This window comes from Neofelis nebulosa, chromosome 15 (assembly GCF_028018385.1).
Source record: "Neofelis nebulosa isolate mNeoNeb1 chromosome 15, mNeoNeb1.pri, whole genome shotgun sequence".
Taxonomy (NCBI): domain Eukaryota; kingdom Metazoa; phylum Chordata; class Mammalia; order Carnivora; family Felidae; genus Neofelis; species Neofelis nebulosa.
In genome coordinates, this window is record NC_080796.1 from 16719604 (window position 1) to 16746886 (window position 27283).

Consider the following 27283-nt stretch of genomic DNA (forward strand, 5'->3'; position numbering starts at 1 on the left):
CGTTCTTCTCCTCCTGTCACCGTTCTTTATTCCCTACTAGGTTGTGTTTCCTGTCCCATTTATGCATTTTAACATTAGTGTTCAGAGGGTGTAGATTTCCATGTTCATTTATGGAGACACAACAATGGGAAGAGGGTAAATGAGTGAACCGTTCCCCTTACAAAAAAACAGATGTACTCTGCACAGGTTAAATAACGGAAGTCAGTCTCCTCTTAGAGATCACTTTGGAGATGACATTGAAGGAAAAATGGAAAGGAAGCCTGTTTTAGGAAAAGTGAAAGTTGTTATCACTAGTTGTAATACTCTTGATAGATACTGTGAAAAATAAAGCTTAATGTAGTTACTATTGGCATTTTGATTTGTTTCCTGTTTTGAGTCCCCCCCCCCTTTTTGTTTCTGGCCAAAAGTTGTTTTTATTTAATGTGGTAATATTTTTCATAAGCTATAAAATTGGACTGATCCACTTAAAAATTTTCTCTTATCCTAAAATAGGTATTACTGAAGCAACAAGCTGTGAAGTAGAAACCAAAGGCTTGCAGCACGTGGGTGGCTCAGTTGTTTAAGCCTCCGGCTCTTACGTTTGGCTCAGGTCATGATCTCATGGTTTGTGAGTTCGAGCCCCGCTTCGGGCTCTGTGCTGACTGTGCAAAGCCAGTTTAGGATTCTCTCTCTCCCTCTCTCTGTGCCCCTCCCTCCCTCGCTCGCTCACTCTCTCTCTCTCTCTCTCAAAATAAACTTAAAAAAAAAAAAAAAAAAAAGAAAACCCAAAGGCTCAAATTTCTTATACCCTCATCATGTGCTATCTCCTTATGAGCGTGACCTTACTGCAGTTACTGGTTGGCCACTTGGTTAATATTCTTTGCTAATTAGTGTTGAATTGGACTCCTTGGCCACAGGATGGTCTAGTAGAAGGAACAATGAGAAGAGAGTCAAGGGATTCCGAATTTCAGTCTTGGCCTCAGTTACTATCCAGCTCAGTTATTTCAGTGGGAATAGTTCTGCGTATTTTTCTGTTTTTCTCATGTGTAAACTAAGGCGGTTGATTGATTCCTTTTGATGGTCCCTTTCAGTGTTGTCTTTTCCCAAATGCCACATAAATGGAATCATACAAGGTAGCTATTGAGTCTGGCTTCTTTCGCTTAGCATCGTATGTTTGAGATTCATCCACATTGTTGTGTGTGCCATAGCTCAGTTTTCTCCCTTCTCCACCCCCAAAAAATGCTGGAGAAGTACCAAATATGTTGCAGTAGTATATAGAAGGTACAGATTTTTGCTTTTGGGTTAGAGAGCTGGGAACCCTGAAAAGGTAGCATTTGAGCTGCGCCCTCTTAAAGGGCTTTGAGAGTCAGAAACCTTTGTGAAGCTGGGTAGCATGAACTCTTCCTGAAGCAAGGAAGCCTTCGTTTTTGTATGTGATCCTTGAGTGCTGGTTATGAAGAGAGAAACGAACTTCCGGGGAGATGAGGACTCCCCGTTTCTTGAACTCCATGTGCATTCAGCTGGGCCTTCACTGGAACCTGTGCTGGCCTTGGACTCACCTCTGATGGATTCCCTGCCGCATCCCTTACATTCCCAAACCTCTTCTCTTATCTAGAACCTTTCTACCTTTTTTCTGTTTTCCTGTTTTTATTTTCTGAAAATGCCTACCTTTGGACTACTGAGAAAAGTGTAGCTGTCTGATTTGAGCCCCACCACCTCCCTCTGCGTTACATGTTTCTAGGTCCGTCTTCTCCTTTTCGTTCGCTTTTAAGAAATTCATTTCCATTATTATGATCCTCCACTTTTCACTCTTAATTCTGTGTCTTCTCATTTCCTTCAAGTTCTTGCCTCATCTCTTCACCTCCTCTTGTTCTTGTATCTTCAGTGTATCCCTTCCCATAGAACCTTCCCTCAAAATCTCGAGGTGTGTGTGGGTTTATCAGCCCACAGACTTCACCCTCCACCCCAGTCTACACCCCTTGCAACTACTGTCCTCTCTCTCTCCCACCACTGCCAGACTTACTAAAGGAAGGACCCCTGCTCACCACTTTGGCTTCATTACCACCTGATTTTTCCTTTGCTCCTTGCCATCTGGATGTGTCTCTGAAATTGTACTGCAACTATTTTGTCACTGTGGGTGTTTTCCTGTTTTCATGTGAACGTAATACTCTTAGAATCCTGTATGTGAACATGTATGTATAAACACTCCTGTGTCTACCACTCTGGCCATGAATCAGACTGTTGCCATGTCCCAGGGGACCAGTGTAGGTCCACCCTGGTCACAGTCGCTTCTTCTGTCACAGAGGGAACAATCATCCTGAATTCAGCATTATTGGTCACATTGCTTTTCTTTCCACATTTTTTGCATCTGTGTATTTACTTTCTCAAATAATACTTAGATTCACCTGTCCCCACTACATAAATCGAATCATACTATGTTCTGACTGGTTTCTTTTGTTCAACATTATGTTTTGGAGATTCATCCAAGTTAGTACATATGTCTATAATTCATTTTCACTGGATATAATATCCCATTATATGAGTACATCACAAGTTTTCTATCCGTTTTATTAGTGATGGACATTTGGGTTGTTTTTAGGCTTTTGCTATTCCAGACATACTGCCATAAGATAATTTTGTACTTATCTCTTGATGCATATGCATGAAAGTCACCAGAGTTTCCTTAGTAGTGTAATTGCTGAACTTATTCCAGTGTTACTCAGTACTGCCAGAAGTGTTTTTTCCTTTTTTTTAAAATTCATTTATTTAAATTCACGTCAGTTAACATACAGTGTAGAATTGGTTTCAGGAGTAGAACCCAGCAGAGCACCCAGTGCTCATCCCAACAGTGCCCTCCATAATGCCCATCACCCATTTAGCCTGTCTCCCCTCCAGCAACCCGCAGTTTGTTCAGAGTCTCTTATGGTTTGCCGCCAGTTTTCCAAAGCATTTGTACTGGTTTATATTGCTACCAACAGAGAATAAGAATTTATCTCACAAAACTTGACATTAACCACCTTTGTAATTTTAGCCAATTTCGTGGGTGTAAAGTAGTATTGTATTTGGATTTTAATTTGCATTTACCTAGTTTCCAAGGAAGCTGAACACCTTTTCTAGTATTTGTGCACCATTTATGTTTCTTCTTTTGTGAAATTCCTATTCATTTGTTTTTTGCCCATTTTTTTCTATTGGGTTGACTTTTTTAATTGATTCATACGAGTTCTTTGTTCTGAATACTAATCCTTTGTTTGTATGTATTACGTGTATTTTTTCCCTTGTCATTTTCTTTATGTAGTCCTTTGATGAACAGAGCTTTCAGTTTTGAAGTAAACGTATGTCTTCATTTTTGGAGTCTCGATAAACAAATCCTTCCTTTTCTCTAGGTTATGACGATATACTCTTAGTTCGTCTTCTGAAAAGGTACTAGTTTTGTACTTCACATTTAAGCCTTTAATCCTTCTGAAAATATCTTTTTTTTCTTGCTTGCTTTTTTTCTTCTTTATCTCTTTTGTATGGTGTGAATTGATCTAATTTCATTTTTTTTCCCAAATGGATACCCAGTTACCCTTCTATTGAAAACTCCGTCCTTTACTCCATGACGAGCAGCACTCCCTGTCATGTATCAAGTGTCTAAAGATACGTGTGGCTCTGTTTCCAGATTCTGCTCTGGCCTGCTCGTCCTGCACAAGTGCTGCACTGTTCTAATTATTGTCATTCTGCGATAACTCGTAATGTCTCAAAGAATACAGGTCCTTCCACTTTTTTTTTTTTTTTTAAAGCATCTTGACCCTTTGCCCTTCTACTTAAATTTTAGAATCATGGAGCATCTGGATGGCTCAGTCAGAAGAGCATGGGATTCTTAATCTCCAGGTTGTGAGTTCAAGCCCCACGTTGGGTGTAGCGATGACTAAAAAAAATAAACTTTACAATTAATCAGTTAATTAATTAATTTTAGGATCAGTCTGTCAATCACACACACACACACCCCAACCCCGAGAAGGAGAATGAAGGAAAAAGAGAAAGAAAATAACTTGTTGAGGGGCACCTGGGTGGCTCAGTCGGTTAGGCATCCAACTCTTGATTTCAGCTCAGGTCATGATCTCAATGGTTCATGAGTTTTAGCCTCACATCAGGCTTTGTAGTGACAGTGTGGAGCTTGCTTGGGATTCTCTGTCTCCCTCTCTCTCTCTGCTACCCCCCACCCCCACTCACTCTCTCTAAAAAATAAGTAAACATAAAAAAAAAAAAAAGTTGTTGAGATTTTCATATGAAATTGCTTTGATTCCATAGATCAGTTTGGAATGGACTAATATCTTTACTGTGTTGAGGCTTCTAGTAAATGAGCATTTATTTATGCCCTCTTTATAATTTTTAAATAAAGTTTTACAGTTTTCTACTGATTAGGACTTGCTATCATTTGATAGATTTATTCCCAGAATTGTATATTTTTGGAAGTGTTAAAGTTAGTAAGAAATGTTTTCTTTTGGTGTATGAAAGCAGTTTTAAAATAGATTTTGTGTGCTGTAGCCTTATTAAACTCTCTTATTCTAGAAATAGATCATTAGATTCCTTAGGATACTCTATTTACATTATCAAATCATCTGAAAAGACAGTTTTATTTCTTTTTTCCAACTTCTGTATTTTCTTTTCTTGCCTTGTTTTGTTGGCTGAGCCTTCCAGTAGCTGGCACACTTATCTTGTTCTTAATCTTAAAGGGAGTGCTTTTTACTCTTTATAAGGGTTAAGGAAGTTTCTTTCTATTCTTATGCGTAGAATTTTTATCATAAGTGGATGTTGAATTTTTCTAATTCAGTTAGAAAATTTCTAATTGAAAATTGAAAAGGCTTTTCTTTATTCTTTGAGATGATTATGTTTTCCCCTTTTAATGAATGTGGTGAATCCCATTAATTGATTTTTAAAAAGTGTTTATTTTATTCATTTATTTATTTTTAAACTTCTTTTTAATTTTTTTTTAATGTCTATTTTTGAGAGAGAGAGAGAGAGAGAGAGAGAGAGAAACAGAGTGTGAGTGGGTGAGGGGCAGAGAGAGAGGGAGACACAGAAATCTGAAGCAGGCTCTAGGCTCCGAGCTGTCAGCACAGAGCCCGACGTGGGGCTCAAACTCACGAAGCGTGAGATCATGACCTGAGCTGAAATCAAGAGTCAGATGCTTAACTGACCAAGCACCCCACACTTTTTTATTTTTTTAACCCCAAACGAACCCTGCATTCCTGGAATAAATCCACTGTAGTGTTTTTAAAATTTAATCTTTATTTTAAGCAGGCTCCACATACAATGTGGGGCTTGAACTCGTGACCCTGAGATCAAGAGTCTCATGCTCTGCTGACTGAGCCATCCAGGCACCCCCAGTCCATTGTAGTCTTCATATTTTACCTTATTAGATTATTTTTGCTAGTACTATTTAGGATACTTTTTTACATGTTTGTGAGTAAAACAGGCATGTATTTTTTTTTTCCTTTTTATACTCCTCTTTGTCAGGTTTTGGTATTGAGATTCTGCTGGCCTCATAAAGTGAGTTAGGAATTGTTTACTTTTTCCCCCTACTCTGAAAAAGTTGTGAAATACTGGAATTATTTTTCCTTTGGATTTCTGGAAGCAAGCAGAGTGAAATTGTTTTCATTTTTCCTTTTGGGAAGATTTTTCCTGACAAATTAAATTTATTCAAATACTACAGGACCCTTTAGATTTTCTGTTTCTTCTTGAGTCAGTCTTGGTAAGTTATATTTTCTAGAGAGTAATCCATTTTTAAGTTTTACTTTCGTTGGCATGAATTTTATTGGTTCACGATAATCCTCTTTTATAGTAACTGCGGCATTTTTTTATTGTGTCCTTCTTTCTGTCATCCTTAAATCATTTGCTCCTTCTCTTTTATTTTTTTATTCCATCATACCAGTTTATAATCTATACGGTTCTTTTGAAAGAACCAAGTTGGTGTTTCTATTATGTGGGGTTTTTTCCCTCTTTGATTATTGTTGGTCTTTCCTTTATTCCCTTTTATCTATTATCTTTGGTTTAATTTCTTAGTATTTGATCTTTTTCTGTACCATTTGACAGCAGTAAACTACCCTGTCCTTGTAGCTTGCTTTGGCTACAAGCCTCCTGAGGCACCCTAGTCCTAAGGGATTTTTTTTCTGTATTCTAACTGCTTAATCTTTGTCTTTACATTCCCTAATGTAGGTGCCCTCTTCAGGCTTCTTTGCTCTATATCCACTCTTAGTTGGTTGACACTTTTACTCTTCAGATTTCACCTATCGCTTCCCTGTGAATGATATAACCAGGGGACCCTGTCCTTGTCTGGGCTCTTCCACTAACTAGCTGTGACATTTTGAATAATTCACTTAAGATTCCTTAATCTGTTTGTTCCAGTAAAATAAGGAGGTTGGATTCAGGATCTCCAAGGTTCACCTCAGTAACACTGCTCGGTGGCAACTTTATAGCGTCTTTATCTCTGGCCTCTGTCATTTCTAAATGCCTTCTGGGTCACTTTTCTTACGTTGTTTGGGGGTTTCTCAAACTCTGTATATCTTGTGTTAATCTTCTTACATAATTCACCTTCTCTCCCAAGCTGTTAATACCCCCAGTTCCTTATTTATGTTCCTGTTTTCTCTGGCACACATTTGGTTTGACTCCCAACATCCTGTCTCCCTGTACTGCCGTCTTCATACTCAAGTCTAATGTGTGTGTGTGTGTGTGTGTGTGTGTGTGTGTGTGTGTGTGTCTGTGTGTGTCTGTGTGTGTGTGTCCGTGTGTGTGTTCTTTCTTCTTTCCTTTTAGCCCAGGTTAGGTCTTTATGTTCATACTCAAGTCTGATGTGTGTGTGTGTGTGTGTGTGTGTGTGTGTGTGTGTGTGTTCTTTCTTCTTTCCTTTTAGCCCAGGTTAGGTCTTTATGTTCATACTCAAGTCTGATGTGTGTGTGTGTGTGTTCTTTCTTCTTTCCTTTTAGCCCAGGTTAGGTCTTTATGTTCGTACTCAAGTCTGATGTGTGTGTGTGTGTGTGTGTGTGTGTGTGTGTGTGTGTGTGTGTTCTTTCTTCTTTCCTTTTAGCCCAGGTTAGGTCTTTATGTTCATACTCAAGTCTGATGTGTGTGTGTGTGTCTGTGTGTGTGTGTGTGTGTGTGTGTGTGTTCTTTCTTCTTTCCTTTTAGCCCAGGTTAGGTCTTTATGTTCATACTCAAGTCTGGTGGGTGTGTGTGTGTGTGTGTGTGTGTGTGTGTGTTCTTTCTTCTTTCCTTTTAGCCCAGGTTAGGTCTTTATGTTCATACTCAAGTCTGATGTGTGTGTGTGTCTGTGTGTGTGTGTGTGTGTGTGTGTGTGTTCTTTCTTCTTTCCTTTTAGCCCAGGTTAGGTCTTTATGTTCATACTCAAGTCTGATGTGTGTGTGTGTGTGTGTGTGTGTGTGTGTGTGTGTGTGTGTTCTTTCTTCTTTCCTTTTAGCCCAGGTTAGGTCTTTATGTTCATACTCAAGTCTGGTGTGTGTGTGTGTGTGTGTGTGTGTGTGTCTGTGTGTGTGTGTCTGTGTGTGTGTGTGTGTGTGTGTGTGTGTGTGTGTTCTTTCTTCTTTCCTTTTAGCCCAGGTTAGGTCTTTATGTTCATACTCAAGTCTGATGTGTGTGTGTGTGTGTGTGTGTGTGTGTGTGTGTTCTTTCTTCTTTCCTTTTAGCCCAGGTTAGGTCTTTATGTTCATACTCAAGTCTGATGTGTGTGTGTGTGTGTGTGTGTCTGTGTGTGTGTGTGTGTGTGTGTGTCTGTGTGTGTGTGTTCTTTCTTTCCTTTTAGCCCAGGTTAGGTCTTTATGTTTTACAAGAATGATTTCCCCGTGATCCCTCCTTTCTTCCATCCCTTACCTTAGAGGGGAGCCTCAGAGTTTTACTTAAAAAAATACCTGCTTTTGCATCTTAAATCTCTGTTTATCTGAATTGAATTTATCTCTGTTTAATTGAATTGTCTGAGAATGTCCTTTCACTTTGCTGGCTTTAGATACCATGCCTTTATGCATCCCCCCCAAGAGGTAGAGACAGGGCACCTAAATAGTATTACCTATAGGCCACTGTGGCAGGCTCTGTACCAAGGATAGAAATCAGTCAATCGTGTGTTAGAGTGCTTTGTGATTCACAAGCTTCTCGTTTTCGTGGCAACTTGCAAGTGGAACCAGTGTATGGAATTTTTAGGATCTCCATGAGAGGTGAAATATTTGGCTCTGGAAGACTTCCTGTATTGGTGACGTGTTAATTAACCGCTTGTCTCCGTTTTTCAAAATCTCATCTTCTTTCAGTCTTACGCATTTATGTAATATATATTGAGCATTAATGATTTTCTGCATGGAGATGGAGACCAGTGGCTAATGACAAAATGTGCAACTTTAAAATAATGAAACTTCTGTACGTGGCTCATGAAGGTGACCCTAATTAATTACTTTTAAGTTTTATTTCACACTAGTTTCTCACTACTTGACACAAGTATGTACCCTTTTAACTTGATTAAATGTTTATGTCTAGGTAGTTCTTTAATTTACTATTTATGGGAAACTTTAGGAAAAAACCATAAGAGAACGATACACTATGAGGGTTTAAGCAGGTGGAAATATATGGACACTCCTTTTATAATTATCTCACGGAAACCTTAAATAGGTCTTTTGAGTCCTGTGATCTACCTCATTATTCTTCTGAAAGTGATTCGTGTGCTAGAAATGAGAGTATATAAAGGCAGAAGTTAGTGGCCGTTTAGGAATACTACTTTAATGTTCTGCCTCGTACTGTCCCAACAGGTGTCAACAGGTGTGCTCCATGTGTGCACACACAGGAGTGAGGACGGGCAGATGGGTTGTTTGAGTGGTAGGAACTGGCAAGTCAAGACCACATTCATGTGCCTCGGTGATTCTTGCAGGTTCCCGGAGTCTGTTATATTTTGTTGAGTACAAAGAATTCTGGTGATTTCTAAATAGTACCTGGATATTGTAGTTTGAAAACCATGTATTATATCCTTAAAAAAATATTTGAGTATTAGAGTGATATGTCTTTCCATAAATTAGTCCGTCCTCTTCTAACATCTGATTGCAGCATCAGTGGTTAAAAAGCACAGGATGACATTTAGAAGATTATAGTTACAGCAGAGGTCTTGCTAATTAGATATATGCAGCAGTTTATACTTTGGAAATGAAGAAATCATTAAAAATGTTCTGCAGATGGTTGTTTTCACCATGAGATTGTCATGTAGTAAAAGCATAAGTTAAGAATAAATCATCTTGCAAAGTCACCAGTGAGTTTCTTCTGTCCATGCCAAATATGGAGAATTGGGGACCAGAAGAGCACTTCAGTCCCTCTTTAGAAGTCTGTCTTCTACCATTCTTCCCAACAGTGACAGTGACAATAATATCTTCCTTATAAGTGCCGTGCTTATTCTGACCCCAAACACTGCATTCACTTCCAAATTCTCTAACACTGCCTTTATGGCTGGGATTCATTTTTTATATTTTAGTTTCTGTTTCTTAAGCTTGGTGTTCATTTATTTGTCCCGCCGCCCTCCCTTTAGTAGAGAAATCATTTTACTGTATGTCCTTTTTCTTTTAAATCCCTCTCGTCCTTGGAGGTCCTTAGGAAAGTGCTTCTACAAAATTGATGGCTGATCAGTGCTGGTGACTGAAGGCTAGTGCTTTATTTCAGTTGAGTTTGTTTTTAATAGTTACATTATCGTGCTTGCTTTCCAGGCACACAAACCAATGGTCTGGACTTTCAGAAGCAGCCCGTGCCTGTTGGGGGAGCAATCTCAACGGCCCAGGCCCAGGCTTTTCTGGGACATCTCCATCAGGTAGGATGCTCTGCTCAACCATCAGGGAGGGTAAAAAAATGGAGGCATGAAATGCGAGGACCTGGGGAAGTTACTTCAGTGTGTGGGACTTTTTACATTGATTAAAGCCTGTGCTAATCGCACCTAATTGTGTCCTTCTGAATGGTTCGGCTGGAATCCTGTAGCTTAATTGACTATATAGCTATTGACCCCGCAGCTGTGTGAAAAAAAGGAATTCTTTGTTATGAATGGAATGTATATAACAACGGGGTTACTGTTTTTGTCACTGTGGGTCTGTGATGGCTCACTGAAGGTAGTAAATTACAAAGTCATCCAAAAGGATGTAGTCACCATTGCCCGAGACCTGCTGAGTAAGGCTCTCAGTTCAGAATATGTCTTCATAAAATGTATCTTCATATGTCTTTGAGCTCATAAAATATGTTTTTAGGCTACCTACGCTTTATATAAAAGAAGCTCCTGTGATGGAAACAGGTGAAGTTTTAGAAAGGTCCTCTAAAGCCTGTTTATTCTCCAAATTCAAAGGGACAGTGTGCAGGCAGCCATTAGCATCTTCTACTAGAGGGAGGCCCTAGTTGACAGACTTTGGTCAGGTGCATAGCTTTGTGTTTCTGAAAGTAGAGAAACTTCTACATGAAACTTCTGGATAAAATATTAAGATGATTTAGCATCTAAAATAATTTAAGAATATATTGTAGAAGAACAAAAATGTTATTTTCATGTTGATTTTTTTTTTTCCCCCTAAAAACATATTGTAGCCTCCAACAAGTTTTCTGGTTTCTTAGAGGGATAGCATTTTTGATAGTTTATGTGGCTTATATTAAGTGTCCATCTGGCATAAATTTGTGATGGTCCAAATGTATTTAAAAAAATCCCTGAAGGTACATAGATGATATGCAGTCTTTTCTCCATTGGATCCAAATTCCGAGATGAGCACAACTCCCGCATCAGCTACAAGGCCTCCAGCTCAGAATCCTTGAACCTTCAATATGCCCCATACCAAAGGACTTTAAATCAAGGAATTTTAGGGGCGCCCGGGTGGCTCAGTCATTTAAGCATCCAACTTCGGCTCAGGTCGTGATCTCATGGTTCGTGAGTTCGAGCCCCGTGTCGGGCTCTGTGCTGACAGCTCAGAGCCTGGAGCCTGCTTCGGATTCCGTGTCTCTCCCTCTCTGTCTGCCCCTCCCCCACTCATACTCTGTTTCTCTCCTTCTGTAAAATAAATAAACATTTTTTAAAAATTATAAACAAAGGGCAGCAGTCCATTCATTTTAGCTCTGAACTCTATATGAGCTCCATACTAACACTTAACTTCAGGAAACCTTGAAGTTATAGGATATATCGAAAGTGGAACTCATTGTCTTCCTGTCAGTGACACTACCATTTTTTCCATCTCTCAGATTTGAACCCTGGAATAATTCATGACTTCTTTCTTTATCTATATCCAGTCAGTTGCCAGGATCCTATGTAGTAGCACTGTCTCTCATGTTTCCTACTTTTTGTGCTGACTGCTGCCATTCTAATTTACACTTCATTTATTCTACTCTAACTTATATTCTTTTTCCCCATACATAGTCTTTCTTTATTTTCAGGACATTGACATTTTTGAAGAGTACAAACTAGTCATTCTATAGTGTTGCTCGGTTAGGGTTTGGGGAGGAGTACAACATAAGTAGTATTGTGTTCTTGGTGGATTATACCAGAAGGCACGTGTGTCCTTAGTGGTGACTTTTCCTTTTGTAATTAATAAGTATCAGTGGAGAGATGGTTGAGAATATGTAAATATCATGTTATTCCCCACCTCTCACCCATTAGAGCATCCATTGATGACACTTGCCAGAATCAGGTATTAACGTGGCTGCCAAACAATGTCCCTTATTCTGATATAACCATGGTTTTTTAACTTTCTGAATGCATGAAATGTTGTGACAGACTTTCATGTATGGATTATATATAGGACAGAGTCTTTATTTCAGCCAGCAGTTTTGAGTTATGACTATAAATGTTCTAAGGACTTGATTGTATAGGTGTTGTGTGTGTGTGTGTATATACACACGCACACATATGTATATGTAAGGTTTTTACTCTGGTATATACTTGAAAATTTTGAAATTAGAATGAGTAGGTAATTCTGATTGTTTATAATGGTAAAAATAATGTATGCAAGTAGATTGTTCTCATGTGTTCTTTATATAATGGATGACTTAAGCTTTTTTTTTTTTAATTTTTTTTAACGTTTATTTATTTTTGAGACAGAGAGAGACAGAGCATGAATGGGGGAGGGGCAGAGAGAGAGGGAGACACAGAATCGGAAGCAGGCTCCAGGCTCCAAGCCATCGGCCCAGAGCCCTACTCGGGGCTCGAACTCACGGACCGCGAAATCGTGACCTGAGCTGAAGTCGGACGCTCAACCGACTGAGCCACCCAGGCGCCCCTGAGTTAAGCTTTTAGAATCTAAGTGTCCAATGATTATAAACAGGATAAGGAGTGTCTAATACAAGAGTGGCACACCTGATGACGCTTAGTGTGGGAAAACATGTTCAGAAAAGAACTGGTAACAGCATCTTCTGGTAGGAGGTGGAGGAACCGTGAGCTTGTCCATAAAGTTTTACCTCTGTAAGATAGACCTCTTTGTGTTCTTAGTTCTAACTCAGTGACGTGCACTTAGTAGAGATTCTTGAAATACTTGCTGATGTCAACTTCGAATGATGGATGTCAGTAGTATCGTACTAGAACTTTACGTCACTACTTTTTTAGGTCCAGCTCGCTGGAACAAGTTTACAGGCTGCTGCTCAGTCTTTAAATGTACAGGTAAGCTGGGTTTCGGGATTATGGATCAGTTTTACTATTTTTCCCATATTTTTTCTGACTTTTTTGTAATGAGCATGCAATAATTTTATAATAGGAAACACTTAGGAGTATTACCTTTTTTTATTACCTAATGTCTTTAAGATCCAAATACTGATAATCATTGACAACACATTCATAAAAATCCAGTTTATGTTATACTACTGTGAATGACAAAAGATGAACAAGAGAAGTCTACTTGCAGAGTTGGATGTGTAAGTTTATTTAATTTTTATCTGGGGGAGCATACGTGAGTGTAGGAAGCTGTTTCTGAGTTTTACAGTGATAACACATACCTAAACACAAAGCCAAATCATTTGTAAATCCCTTTTTTGTTTCCAGATGCCTTTTTGTGGTTTTACAGTGTAGAGGAAAGAGCACCGGGCTGAGGTACAGAGGTTTTTAGTGTGCATTCTAGCTCTGCCACCAACTAGCTGTATGACCTTTGGCGAGTCACTGAACATCCTGGGGTTCCTTTTTTTTACATTTGTTTAAGTGGGGAAGTTTAGAAGCTTGCCAGGGTCCCTCTCTGCTCTAAAGTGCTGTGCTTCTAAGGTTCGTAACTAAGCCTGGTGTAGTTATTGACGGGCTGCGTCGGATCAAGATTTTAAAAACAAAGGTTAAGTCTGGCTACTTTGCTGATGCACAAATCATGTGGTAAAACAAAGTTCAGTTATTATGCGTTACTCCATAATTCAGTCAATCTGCTGCTTCCTTTCGTTACAGTGTTTAGGTAGCTGACAGTCAAGAGGGGAAAGCCATATTCTAAAAGATTGATTTCAGTGTTGCTAATGACTAAAGACCTTGGGTTGAGCGTCCCGGGAACCCAATGGAATATGGACCTGGTAACACATGGAAGCAAGAAGAGAAAAGAAAAGGAGATAATGTGACCTTCCTTTCTGAGGGAGAGGAGGCAGAAAATTGCCTTGGTTGCCATGGTAAACTTTCATCCCTTGGAGAGATGTTGGCAAACAGGCTGTATCTCCAGTGCGGCGTGTTTACAGTCCTGCACTGTAATTATCTCCCAATGACTGGCAGAATTAATCAGAGCCTTTATGTTAATTAGCCTTGCTGTAGTCCCCAAAACAGGTGGTAGGAAATATGCAAATCTATGCAGAATTTTAATGCTCGCATAGCCAGTTTTAATTACCATAAAATTTCCTCTTAGTGTCCCTTTTAGGAGTGTGTTCTCTTTCCCTCTTGACTGTAGCGTTTCCCCTCCAAACTTGTGTGTTACTTGATGAGAGATGCTAAATTTGCAGTTATTTTAGATATTAGATCCAAAGTTCTGTGGGTCAAGTTGTCAGCTCCGAGATGATACATGAGGGGGTTTCAGGCTGACCACCGAATACATCTCAGGATGCAGGGGTGGAGGGTCTGATGTAGAGATGGGTTGAGAATGTGCTTTCCCTTAGTCCTTATTTCTGAAGTTGAGATCTGGGCTTCTGAAAAATTCTGTTGATTTGTGGAGGACCAATTTTTTTTTTTCTTAAAACTTGTTAAGTGCAACTTTGCTGGCATTGGAACAAGAAGTCTATACCAGCAACTTGTATTGTGGGTAATTTTTATATTTTATTTTTCTACTTTCATGTGTTCTGTATTTGACCATTTCTTTCTTTTATAGTTAGGAAACGACAAATAAGAAATGTGATTTTTTTTAAGTGAGAAAAAGTCTAAAAATGTCCTATATTAAAATTAGGAAAATACAAAGATTAATAAGAAAGGAAAAGAATGAAACCAGAAAACTCATGACTAGATAAATCCATGTTGTAAACAAGTCTTAAAATATGGAGTTCTAAGTAGTATTCTTTAATCAGTTACTTGAAATCTCTTATCCCCCCTTCCCTCCCAGTCTAAATCTAATGAAGAATCGGGGGATTCACAGCAGCCAAGCCAGCCTTCCCAGCAGCCTTCAGTGCAGGCAGCCATCCCCCAGACCCAGCTGATGCTGGCTGGAGGACAGATAACTGGGGTAAGTTTTCACTGAGAGAATTATAATAAACTTTCTTTGTGTCAGAACTGCCACGGGCCAATATCTGATTAGAACCGTTTGCTGTAGCACACAAGTGACGTGGTTATGCCTGGCGCTGTTTTCTTCAAAGAGTTTGCTACGCCGTAGGCAGCTCCTAAAAGGAATTATCTTTGTCATAAGTGTTCGGGGTATCTTTTCTTACTTTTGCAGATGCTCTCGATAAACTAGAGACTTTTTTAAACCCACGTGTCACCTGTTGCTTCATCATGCAGTGGAGTCGTCCTCTGATTGAGATCATTATATTGATGAGATGATAGTCATCAGTTTAGAGTTACGATATCGCTGCAGAGTAGAAGTCAAAGAGTGGGTTAGTACCTACACAAGAAAAATATTTTCTTTAAATTACTGTGTCATGTTCTAAAATGAAACCTCTGGTCTCGTATCCTGGCTCTACAGTTTACTGTGTGAACTCATTGCTTCATCTCCCTGTGCCTCAGTTTTCCTTCGGTTAAATGGAGATGTTGTCTATGTGAGGTGCTCACAATATTGTTATATAGATAAAGAATAACAGTGTTTGTAAAAAAAAGAACAGTGCTTGGCATGTAAGTCAATAAATGTCTTTTATTTTTATTGGTAATAGATCGGCCTTTGTGAATACATTAAACTTTTAACTTTTCAGCCGTCTGTGCTCTAAGACACCAGAAGTATTTTTCCAGTGCTGAACGTTTGTCTGTTAAGTTATTTTGCGGGTAGAAAGGCTAGGAGACTGGTAAGGAAGAGTAGTTACTCAATTCACATCACATCAACTCACACAATTTTTTACTTCCTTTCTTTTAGTTAAGTATGTTTTAGAAGTTGCAAAACGGTCTTAAATATCTCCTCAATGGAGATTAATATGTTTATTACGTAAAATATTTGTAAACATATGTATCTTGACAGCTGTTAAGTTTTTGAATGGTTTCATTTTGATTCTTATGTCTCTGATGTACAAATTGTATTGGACCCTTTTAGAAGGAGGGTTGTGCCACTAAGTGAATGTACACGCGCTTAATAGATATCAGGGTGGGATGCCTTGCTGGCTCAGTCGCTAGAGTATGCAACTCTTGATCTCGGGATTGTGAGTTGGAGCCCCATGATGGGTTTAGAGATTACAAAAATAAACTAAATACAATACATACATACATACATACGTACATACATACATACATACATACATAAAAGCTTAAAAAAATAAAGTATATATTCCAGGCTTCCTTCTTGTCTGATCAGAACATGCCACCGAAAGGAAGGCTGAACACACTTATTACTTTGTGTCTGAACTAAGTTGCATTATGAAAGCAAGTTTTAATCTGCTCTAAATACATTTCCCGTTTTACTGTTTGGGTCTGTTTCAGGTGATTAGTGTCTATAATAGTAAGAGACCCTTGGGATTCCAGGTTCATGTGGCTGGAGCTTCTATTAAACCTGGGCTTTAGGATTCATTTGCATGTAAAGAGAGCCGCTGTCCCCACTGTCACCACCTGTTTCACGGAGATAATGTGTTGGAAAGGGGATATAAAGTTGTAGAGACCCAGTGCTTTCAAATAACAGAAAGGACTGTGTTGGGGAGGGGCTGTAGGGAGACTTGGACAAGAAACAAATGGAGCTCATATTCTTTAGTCATATCTTAGGACACAATGGAAATGATGGAATATGGCAGAGATTCATGCTAATGGGAAGCAGCTGGGCCTTATCAGTTCTTTCCGCGGTCAGATCCAGCATCCTTGTTCCTCATTCATCTGACTAATCACTTGCTGTTCTGTTGGGTGTAAATTTCTTTTCGTATCCTGTCAGCGTGGATTCTTTTTCTTTTCTTGCTTACTAGTTAATTACTTTTTTTGCCTGAACCCTCGAGCCCTGGACACGTTTGAATGATTGTTTAAGTCCAGAGTGAGGACCACCATTCTAATTTAAATGTTCCGCCAGTGATGGCAGCTCGATCGCTGATCAGCGTTTCAGCTTCGAGCTGACCGTGTGGAGGCGGGTGGCTAAGGTCTCACAGCCCTGGAGTTCCCTACCGCAAAGCAGTCGGCTTGCGTTAGGGGCCCTTCTCCCGCAGACCGTCCCGAACGTCTGTTCCCATTTTGTTTAGCTTACCTTGACGCCGGCCCAGCAACAGTTACTGCTACAGCAGGCGCAGGCGCAGGCACAGCTGCTGGCCGCCGCGGTCCAACAGCACTCCGCCAGCCAACAGCACAGCGCTGCCGGGGCCACCATCTCAGCCTCCGCCGCCACGCCCATGACGCAGATCCCCCTGTCGCAGCCCATCCAGATCTCCCAGGTGAGTCTCCCTTTGGGCAGGGGCGGGAAGTGAGGAATCAAGCGGCGGGCCCTCTTCAGCACAGAATCCACTTTCTGATCGTCGGCGTGGCTCCTCAAAAGGCCCGAGGAGCGCGAGAGCCCTGAAGGACGCGGTCGCCTTCCTTACCGCTGAATTAGAAGTAATACGTTTGTTTGCTTATTTGAATTGATATTATAAACACATAACTGATTATTTGAGTAACTGTTTACATTAAGTGACAATTCTCGAATAATTAGTTGGCATATTTCTGAAGCAGGGGATTACTGTATTTATTTTAATTAGCTAATTATGGCAGGCATGGGTTCTTTCATGTGCTCTGCAGTGAATATTGCCACTCGTGTGTGAGAGAGACGGCCCGTCCTCTCCCTGCTACGGAGCGATTAACTCTGTGCAGAGCTGTATTCGGAGGCGGTTTGGCTCCAGTGTTCACACTTCAGGGCAGAGTATCCAGAGATAATAAAAAGTTACTTGAGAGGCATAGACGGTGCTGCCTGGGAAGAAAGGTAAATGAAGTCCTTCGTCCCCAGGAGAGGGAAAAAGTCCGAGTATTGGTATCAGTGAGTTCTGTGAAGAGTTCTTATGAGTCTAGCGCTAGACAATTATCTTTATCCCCCCAGAGAAGACTCAGAAGTAGACTTGCATTGTAGCTAGAGCTTGACTGGGACATTTAAAAGAGCCAGGGAACTATACAAAGCAAAGAATAGGTATCAGACTAATCTTTATGACTATCATGCACAAGCTTTTTCAAGATAATGTCTTAATTGTGGCCACTTTCTTCCCCACCAAATATGTTTTTAATGTATGAGCTTTGAGACCCTATGTTGACATTCTTCTACTAAGATAATGTGTATGAAGGCACGTTGAAAATTATAAAACACTAGACCGGTGTAATCAAGTTTGATATGTTCTGGATTAGGTTTTTATATGGATCACTATTTTTAGGTATTTTTACACTTATTTCTCAGTCGAGTTAGACTGGTACCAAATTAAGGTGGGGTTTTTTGGTTTTTTTGTTTTGTTTTGTTTTGTTTTTGAGAGCGAGAGAGAGTGCGAGCAGGGGAGGGAGGGGCAGAGAGAGGGGGAGACACAGAATCTGAGGCGGGCTCCAGGTTCTGAGTTGTCAGCATAGATCTCGACTCGGGGCTCAAACTCATAAACTGCAAGGTCGTGACCTGAGCCAAAGTCGGACGACTGACCGACTGAGCCACCCAGGCGCCCCTAGACTGGCGCCAAATGTAACGAATCGTTATAGATACTTTAATTTATCGATGCGGTTTCAGACACAGCACTCTCCATTTTTATGTAAGGGAAAGATGAGTTGAATACTTAAAACCCCAACGTACTCTCTGCTCACTTGACTTTGAAAACCCATATTGATCCTTCCAGGCTAAAATCACTCAACCGTAACCGTTTGTTCGGAGGGAATTTGAAGTAGCTATCGAAAACTCCCTTTGACACAAGTCGTGACGCGGTGGATCCGGGCAGAAGTAGCAAGTCCTTACCGCGGCTCCGGGTTTCTTCACACGCTCTGTGACCACACCCGGAGCGCGCCCTGTTTGAAAAGGACGGAAGAATGTAGAATAGCGACTCTTCTTTATGTGGACGACACAGCTCATCTCCTGGGAACCTTATGATCCGGCGAGTTTTCGTTTCAGGATCCCCAATCCGTGTTTTCGTTCTGATTCTCTAGGATCTGCAGCAACTGCAGCAGCTTCAGCAGCAGAATCTCAACCTGCAGCAGTTTGTGTTGGTCCATCCGACCACCAGCTTGCAGCCAGCGCAGTTTATCATCTCACAGACGCCCCAGGGCCAGCAGGGTAAGCAGCGCACCAGGCCGTCCGCTTCTGCGCCACGCGCACCGACTGCTGTCATTTTAATGTTTCTATGAAATCTGACTGTAGACTCAGTATCCGTGTTAAGAAAAATACATGTTTTAGGGGCGCCTGGCGGCTCTGTCGGTGAAGCGTCTGACTTCGGCTCAGGTCACAATCTCGCGGTGTGTGGGTTCGAGCCCCGCGTCGGGCTCTCTGCTGCCAGTGCGGACCCTGCTTGGGATTCTCTGTCCCCCTGTCTCTCTGCCTCTCTCTCTCAAAAATCAATTTAAGAAAAAAAGAAGAAGAAGAAGAAGAAGAAGAAGAAAGAGGGATGCGTGGGTGGCTCAGGTCATGATCTCGTGGTCTGTGGGTTCGAGCCCCGCATGGGGCTCTGTGCTGACAGCTCGGAGCCTGGAGCCTGCTTCGGATTCTGTGTCCCCCTCTCTGCCCCTCCCTAGCTCATGCTCTGTCTCTCTCTCTCAAAAATAAACAAACATTAACAAAAAAAATGGGGTTTTTTTATTTTGGGTTTTTTTTTAGCTAAGGGAAAAAAAAACCTATTTTTGGTCATGCATGCATGCCACGTATTGAAGACCGTCCTTTACCGCCTTTCATCTGTTCAATCTCTCATGGTGAACCAAGAGTTTGGTCAAAAATCTAAGTGAAATCTTTCCAACATAAATTACTTCTAGTATTTTGATAGTTTTTCTCGGGAATGTATTTAAAAAATGTGGACTGAGCATTAAAAGCATATGCTTCTAACAATCTTTTGTTCTCTTTTAAAGTTTGAGAAGGAGAGAGTGTTATATTAGAAATTGCAAACTTTTGAGTTACAAAAAACACATTTAAGGCCTCTTAGTGGTAAATTTCTGTATCAGATAAGTTCAATTCTTGTTTGTAAGATTAGTGGAGGTTAGAGTAGAGAGATTCAGGGTATCAAGGCTTCACCCCAGCAAACGTTAGTGCATTGCTACCATTTCCTCATTATTTTTGTCCTTTAGCCTTTTTCTTCTTGATCATTCATTCCAAAATCTCTTCGCGTAAATACCTGTTCCACTTAACAGATAGCTTGCTCCTGTCATGAATCAGACAATTCTCTGGTCCAATATATACTGGCAGTTTCTAATGGATGCTGGGTTAAGAAGGTGAGCTCTTTTGGGACACCTGGGTGGCAAAGTCGATTAAGCATCTGACCTCAGCTCGGGTCGTGATCTTGCGGTTCATGAGTTCGAGCTCCATGTCGGGCTCTGTGCTGACAGCTCAGAGCCTGGAGCCTGCTTCAGATTCTGTGTCTCCCTCTCTCTGCCCCTCCCCGACTCATGCTCTGTCTGTCTCTCTCTCTCTCTCTCTCTCTCTCTCTCAAAAGTAAATAAAAACATTTAAAAAAACAAGAAGGTGAGCTCTTTTTAGAGTTTCAGGCTTGCTTCCATTTAGAATACTTCTTCATTTTCATCCATTCCTTACTAAAATAAAGGATTGGCCAATCAGAGAGATCATCAGACAGGTTATCAAAGACATATATCAGTTTTAGTTTTTGGGTTTTTTTTTTTACGTTCATTTATTTATTTATTTATTTAGAGAGAGAGAGAGAGAGAGAGAGAAAGAATCCCAAGCTCCGCGCTGTCAGCGCAGACCCCAAAGCGAGGCTCAATCCCACGAACCGTGAGATCATGACCTGAGCTGAAATCAGGAGACAGCCACTCAGCCACCTGAGCCACCCAGGTGCCCCTATATCGTTTTCAGTTTTATGTCCCATATCTTACTGCCCGCGTTGTAGTTAACAAGATTGAATTTTAGGAAAGTAAGACATTAAGAATTTTAAGACTGCTAAGACTATGAAAAGATCAGTTGGAAATTTTCACTTCACTTTCTTATTCTTTATTTTGCCATATGTTCAGAGGAATCCTCAGTGTATCTGACAGGACATTTGTGTTTTCCAGGTCTCCTGCAAGCGCAAAATCTCTTAACGCAACTACCTCAGCAAAGCCAAGCCAACCTCCTACAGTCGCAGCCAAGCATCACCCTCACCTCCCAGGTCGGTTTTCTCCCACTGAGGATTACTTTCTCTTACCCTGATGTTTTGAGGGACTCTTGGACTTGGTTCAATTAAAAACGCAACAGATCCCCACAGTACCCTAATAAAAATAATCCAAATAGTTTTCACACTGAGCAAAAATTCAAAGCGAGACGTACCAGCTTGAGAAAGCAATACTATCAGATTGATGTAGTCTTTGAAAATGTGCAAGGAGTTCCTGTTTTCTTCTGTATTTATACAAACTAACCGTGTTAGTGGCAAATGAGGACTGAGTTCTGGCTCGTCGACCATCCTCCCCTCCACTCCTCCCCTGTCTGTAGTTGGCAGGAGAGCTTACCACTGGCACCAGAAACCCACTGCTTCAGTTAAAACACATCACGGTCCTCTGCCCTTTTGAAGAAACTGCAAAGAAGTTCCGATCCCCGTGTTTTCTTTCAACTTTGAGATGTTGCTTTAGCTCATTTCTACCAGAGTTTAGCTCTCTCATGAAGTATAGGTCTAGACATCTTGAGATGTAAGCTTTAGACCTCTTTCACTAAGAAGTGAAAAGTCACCAGCTGTGACTTTGAGCACGTCATTTCATTTCTTCATGTGTAAATTAGGTAATTGAACTGGCTGATCCTGAATCACTCTTAAGCTCTGATTCGCTTTGTCTACACTCTTGCAAGTTCTCACTAACATATGTCCAGATTTGACAAAACTCCGCATCTGTTTATGATAAAAAAGAACTGACAAAAACAAAGCTCTTGCAGACTAGGAATAGGTTTCCAACCTTGTAAAAGGCATCTACAAAAAAAACCCCTACATCATACCACCAAGATCAGGAATAAGGCAAGGATGTCCACTGTTACCACTTTTTTTTTTTTAAACATACATACATACATACATTTATTTATTTAGAGAGCATGTATGCATGAGCACGGGAGAAGCAGAGAGAGAGGGGGAGAGAGAGAATCCCAAGCAGGCTCTGACTTGATTTCACAAACTGTAAGATCACAGCCTGAGCTGAAATTAAGAGTTGAATGCTTAACCACTCGAGTCACCCAGGTGCCCCAACTGTTACCACTTCTATTCAGCATTTTACTGGAGGTCTTAGCAGTGCAGTAAGACAAGAAAAAGAAATAAAGGACGTGTAGATTAGGAAGGAATATGTAAAACATTTTAATTGGCAGAGGACATCATTGTCTCTGTTAAAATCCTAAGGGATCTACAAAAAACTGCTGGAATTAATAAGCGAGTTTGGCAAGTATGTAGGATACAAAGTCGGTGTTAACAATGATCATTTGGAAGTTGAACTTAAGAGGAAAAATATTTACCCTGCTTACAGATAAATTTCACAAAACATTTGCAAGACTTCTATGTAATTTTCAGTAGTGAAATTAATCAAGACCTAAATAAATAGAGGGCTATAATGTGTTCATGAATCAGAGGACTTCGGTTGTTAAAACGTGAATTCGTTTCCAAATTGATCTATATGTTCAACACAATTCCGATCAGTACCCAGCAGCCTTTTTTAAATAGAAATTTGCATCATGTTTCTAACATTTATATGGAATTGTAGAGGACGTAGAAAAATCAAATAACTTTGAAAAATAAGAAAGTTGAAAGACTGCCTCATGTCAAAATTAATATAAAGCCACAGTAATGAAGACAGCATGATAACAGCATATGAACAGAAATGAAATAGAAGATTCAGTAGACCCACACATCTATGGCCAAAGGATTTTCCACAAAGGTGCCAAAGATTTGAGTGAGAAAAGGAAAGTCTTTGGTTATGTGTAGGCAAAAACAAACAAGCAAACAATTTATAATGATTAATTTGAAAAGGGTAATAAGACCTAACCTTCCAGAAGAAAACTTAGGAAAAAAGTCTGTGTGTCCTTGGGTAAGATAATGGTTTCTTAAATAGGACACAAAAACACTATTCATAAAAGAAAAAAATTGACTAATTTTATAAAATTAAAATCTTTTTGTTAAAAGCATAAAAGAAAAGCCACAAACTGGAAGAAAATATCCTTCAGATTTATATCTGATAAAAGACTTGTGTCTTTAGAATTTATAACTAATTCACAAACTCAGTAATAAGCCTGACTTTTTAAAAAGGGGGGATGTGCAAAACATTTGAAAATACTTCACCAAAGAAGATATGTGAATGCCCAGTAACCATATAAAAAGATGCTGAAAATCATTGGTCATCAGGGAAACGCAAATGAAATATCACTACATACCCACTAGAATGGGCAAAATCAAAAAGACTGTGATAGTACCAAGTGTAAAGCAACTGGGCTCTTTGATATATTATTGATGGGGTTGCAAACACTTTGGAAAACAGTTTGGCAGTTTCTTATACAGGATACCTTATGACCTAGCAATTCTACTTCTAGAAATGAATGTCCACACAAAGACCTATATATAAATGTTCAAAGCAGTTTTACCCATCATCACACCAAACTGGAAATAACCTAAATGTCCATCGACTAATGAATAGGTAACATAACTTTTGGCATATCCATATGATGGAATGCTATTCAGCAGTAGAAAGGAATATACTTCTGAAACATTTACCAACACGTATGAAGTTTGGAAGCATTATGTTAAGTGAAAGAAGCCAAGCACAAAAGACTGCATACTGTATGATTCAGTGTGTATGGCATTTTAGAACAGACAAAACCATAGGGACAGAAATTGTATCAGTGCTTGCCGGGGGGTTGGGGGCTAGGGATGGGGAACGGAGGGCAAAGAGCATAAAGGAACTTCTGTGGGGGATAGAAATGTTCTGTATCTTAAACGTGGTGGCAGTCACGTGACTACCTACGGTTGTCAGAACATCAAACCGCATACTTTTAAATTGTGCATTTAATTGTGAATATGCCGCATACAAAAAATCAGGTTGGAGTCTTGCAAAAGCCTGTTCCAGCAGTTCCTCCCTGGCCTTCGTGCGCCGCACACAGTGGCAGGGCTGGTGTAGCGCCATCCTGACTCCTGCTCACTGACTTCTACTCTGCCGTTTCTAGATCTGGCCCAGTCCAACCTGAGGTTTCTGGAGTTGGGGTAACTTCTCTGTAACCACCCCACCTAAAGGTACCCAAGCCATTTTTAGTCCTTTACTATTTGAGAACGGGGCTCCTTCAAGCCTGGAGATGAAATAACAAACAGTCTGGTAGTTGAGGCTCACGTCTACCTGTCAGCCAGTCTCACTGCGAAGCGTGTAGCTGCAGAGGATTCTCACGTGGTTGGTGCTGGTTTGGACTCCTCCTCCAGACTGGTCAGGTTGAAAATTGCTCAGTGTCAACAACACATAACAGAGGTGAACTTGGCTGTCTTCATTGAAGCAGGATGATAGAGACTAGCTTACTCTGGTTGTAGGCCTGTGCGATGCCTATTGTGTAGTTTTCTGGCCCGGTTGGTTCCGTTGGAAAGAGCTTATTACTAACCAGGTCAGAGTCGGAGGTATTTGACGCATTTAAATTACAAGAAAACTCCTAGCCGGAGACCTCGTTTGTAACCCTGGCCTGTAATCTCTCATGTGGCCACTGTTCATAGGAAGGGTCAACAGAGCAATTACGCTGCAGCCAGGGTAGTCCCTTCTGCTAATGAGGACTCACAAGGGCAGGCTCTCCTCGGGGCGTGTGAGTAAAACAGAGTAGCCTTGTGTTTGTGTAAGAAGGAAATGGAGTATTTTCTTTAAAAGGAAAAGAGATCATTCTTTCGTGTCCCCAAATAAATTGTAGATAGATTTAAATAAATATTTTAAAACATATAGAGGAAGCAAGCAGACCATTAAAAGGAATTTTTGAGTTTGAAATAAGTGAAAGCTCTCTTAGATTTGAAGCAAGAGAAGATACTAGAAAGGAGGAAAAAAAAGTTCACCCAAATGACAATTTAAAGCGTATGTACCCTGAAAAATAAAAGGAAAAAAGCAGATTGGAAAAATTATTCGTACTAATACAACAGACAGAGGCTTAATCTCTAACAATTGATGAGCTCTTTGAGGATGAGGACAAGGAGATCATTAATACACATGGGTTATGCATATATAAATCCAATCGATAAAAGAAATACAGATAATAAATGACACATGGGAAACTTTTACTTTGAGTAATAAGAGAAATTCAAATAAAGGTGATAGTGAAGTACCATGCACTCCTTCAATTAGCAAAACATTTTTAAAAACTGCCAACACAAACCATGTGGAGGAAACTAGCATCATGTAGTGAGAACCAACATTATGGTGTGTATCAAAAGCTATAGAGTTGTTTGTGGTGTACCCTTTATCCAGTTACAGAAAATGACTTCTGAATTTATCTCAACCTATTACAAGGGTGGGGAAAAGAATCCTGTGCACAAAATTTTTCATTCTGGCGTTAACTGTGTTAGTGAAAACATAAATGAAGAAGCATCTGTTAACAAAGAAATTGTTAAATAAATTATAATATTGCCTCAGTCAGCCTTTGAAAATAATTATGAAACGGAGTATAAAATTATATATACTATAATTACAGTTAAAGTTGAGAATGTAGATCCGAGGGAGGGAGGTAGGTAATGGATAAGTTTAGGGCATTGTGGGTGGTGACAGTACATATTCATGGAGGTATGCTTATCTTCAAATTCATCAAGATGTACACATTAAATATATACAGCCTTTTTTTTATATGTCATTCATACCTGAGTATAAACAAAGTTTGCTGCTTTGATTTTGTGCCTTATGGTCCCTTCCAATGTCTTGATCATATCATAAAGGTTACTCTGATCTGTGAGATGCGTGCCTTGTAATTGAAGATTTGAAAATTGTTTACGATTTGTAAGAGAAACATTTACAGATGCAATAAACTTTGTGCAACAAATTAAAAATAGGATTAAAAAAAAGGAAAGAAATTCAGGTCAACGGAAATGACAAAAGAAAACAAAACAAAGCTATTAAGTTATTTAAACTGTAGATGATTTACTTTTCCCCCTTAAAATTGTTTTATTCTTATTATTTTTATCATACCGTGTCACAAGTTGGAGATAACGATAGTGGTAAACAAGATAGATACGGTCCCTGCTGTTTTGAGACTCGTGGTTTAAGTGGCATATTTATGAAATAGAGTCTTTAAAATCTGATTTATTATGTATACTCTGAATATGCATCAGATACATGCATTCAGAACATTTGAAAGCCCACATATCATGGGTTTCATTTTTGTGTATTTGTTTCCATGGACCTCCACGGAAACCTTAACTGGAATTCTGGCAGGCACAATCTCACGCGCTGCCCTTCTCACGGGACGTTATGTCGTACCTCCCACGGTGTCACGTGGTCCTCATGGTTCTTCGTGAACAGAGCCGTTTCCTTAAGTTGTTCCCTTGTGACGCATTCCAGTTACAAACCGAGGTATCATTTTTGTGTGCTGGTTCTTCTCCTTCTGTTCCTTGTCACAGCCAGCAACCCCAACGCGCACAATAGCGGCAACCCCGATTCAGACACTTCCACAGAGCCAGTCAACACCAAAGCGAATTGATACTCCCAGCTTGGAGGAGCCCAGTGACCTTGAGGAGCTTGAGCAGTTTGCCAAGACCTTCAAACAAAGACGAATCAAACTCGGATTCACTCAGGTAGGACGAACCCACCCTTAACCTAGATCTCCCTCCCCGACTAGGTCCAGGTATGCGCTTTACGTGTCCAGGGAAGCTTCGGAGGAACAGTATATTCCCTGGCCCTGTTTTGGGGTTTTAGACTGCGGCTTTTTCTTAGCCACTTCCTGCCCTCATAAATTTAGACTGTTATCATATATTCAGTTATGAACGTATGATTTAATGTTAGATTAAAACCTGTACGATTTCTCTCAGAACACAGGCCTCTGAAATCATAATTCGGATGATACCGATAAACGGTGAGAGCTTAAAGGATGTTTGGGGCTGCTGTAACTGTAGTGAGGGTTTTGTTATTTGTAGAACATCTGGTTCTAGGCCTTAGGGCTCTGTCTGCAAGAGTGAGAGAATAAAGATTGCAGGGGCTCTTATAGTAGCTGAAAGGGGAAGCGTTTGAAAGACTTGTTTAAAAACAGATTTTTGGGAGAGAGAGAGAAGGAGACCAAAAAGAGAGAGAGAGAGAGAGAGAGAGAGAGACACACACACACACACACACACACACACACACACACACACACAGCCCAAATTGACACTAATTAAACAAATAGGAATCTGGTAAGTCTGAAAAGTCCAAATGAATCAAAATCCAAATTAATTTCTTTTAATGTCCCCTAGCGGACAGCTTTTAATGTGGAATAAGTTTAATGGTTCAAACAGGCATCTGGGTATATAGCGTTTTTGTTCCAAGCACTACCACTGACTTACTCTCTGATTAATCTGTCACAAAGAATAGTTTTAAAGTGGGAAAAGAATTAAACGGGTAACAATGATATAAAATGATAGAAGATCCTTAGATGAAAAAAAGTTACTGAAGTATAGATCGGGTTGAGTGTTTTTATGC

General features: G+C 40.1%; 1 protein-coding gene across 4 annotated transcripts in view; it reads left to right on the forward strand.

The window, feature by feature from the left end:
- POU2F1 (POU class 2 homeobox 1) overlaps positions 1-27283 on the forward strand; it is a 185903-nt gene that overhangs the window by 126923 nt on the left and 31697 nt on the right. For all 4 annotated transcript variants that reach the window (XM_058701609.1, XM_058701610.1, XM_058701612.1 and 1 more), the window contains 7 exons: positions 9705-9805; positions 12560-12613; positions 14502-14621; positions 16753-16941; positions 18653-18779; positions 20717-20811; positions 26233-26406. In XM_058701609.1, coding sequence (XP_058557592.1) covers positions 9705-9805; positions 12560-12613; positions 14502-14621; positions 16753-16941; positions 18653-18779; positions 20717-20811; positions 26233-26406 — 860 coding nt within the window. The remainder of the gene's footprint in view (positions 1-9704; positions 9806-12559; positions 12614-14501; positions 14622-16752; positions 16942-18652; positions 18780-20716; positions 20812-26232; positions 26407-27283) is intronic.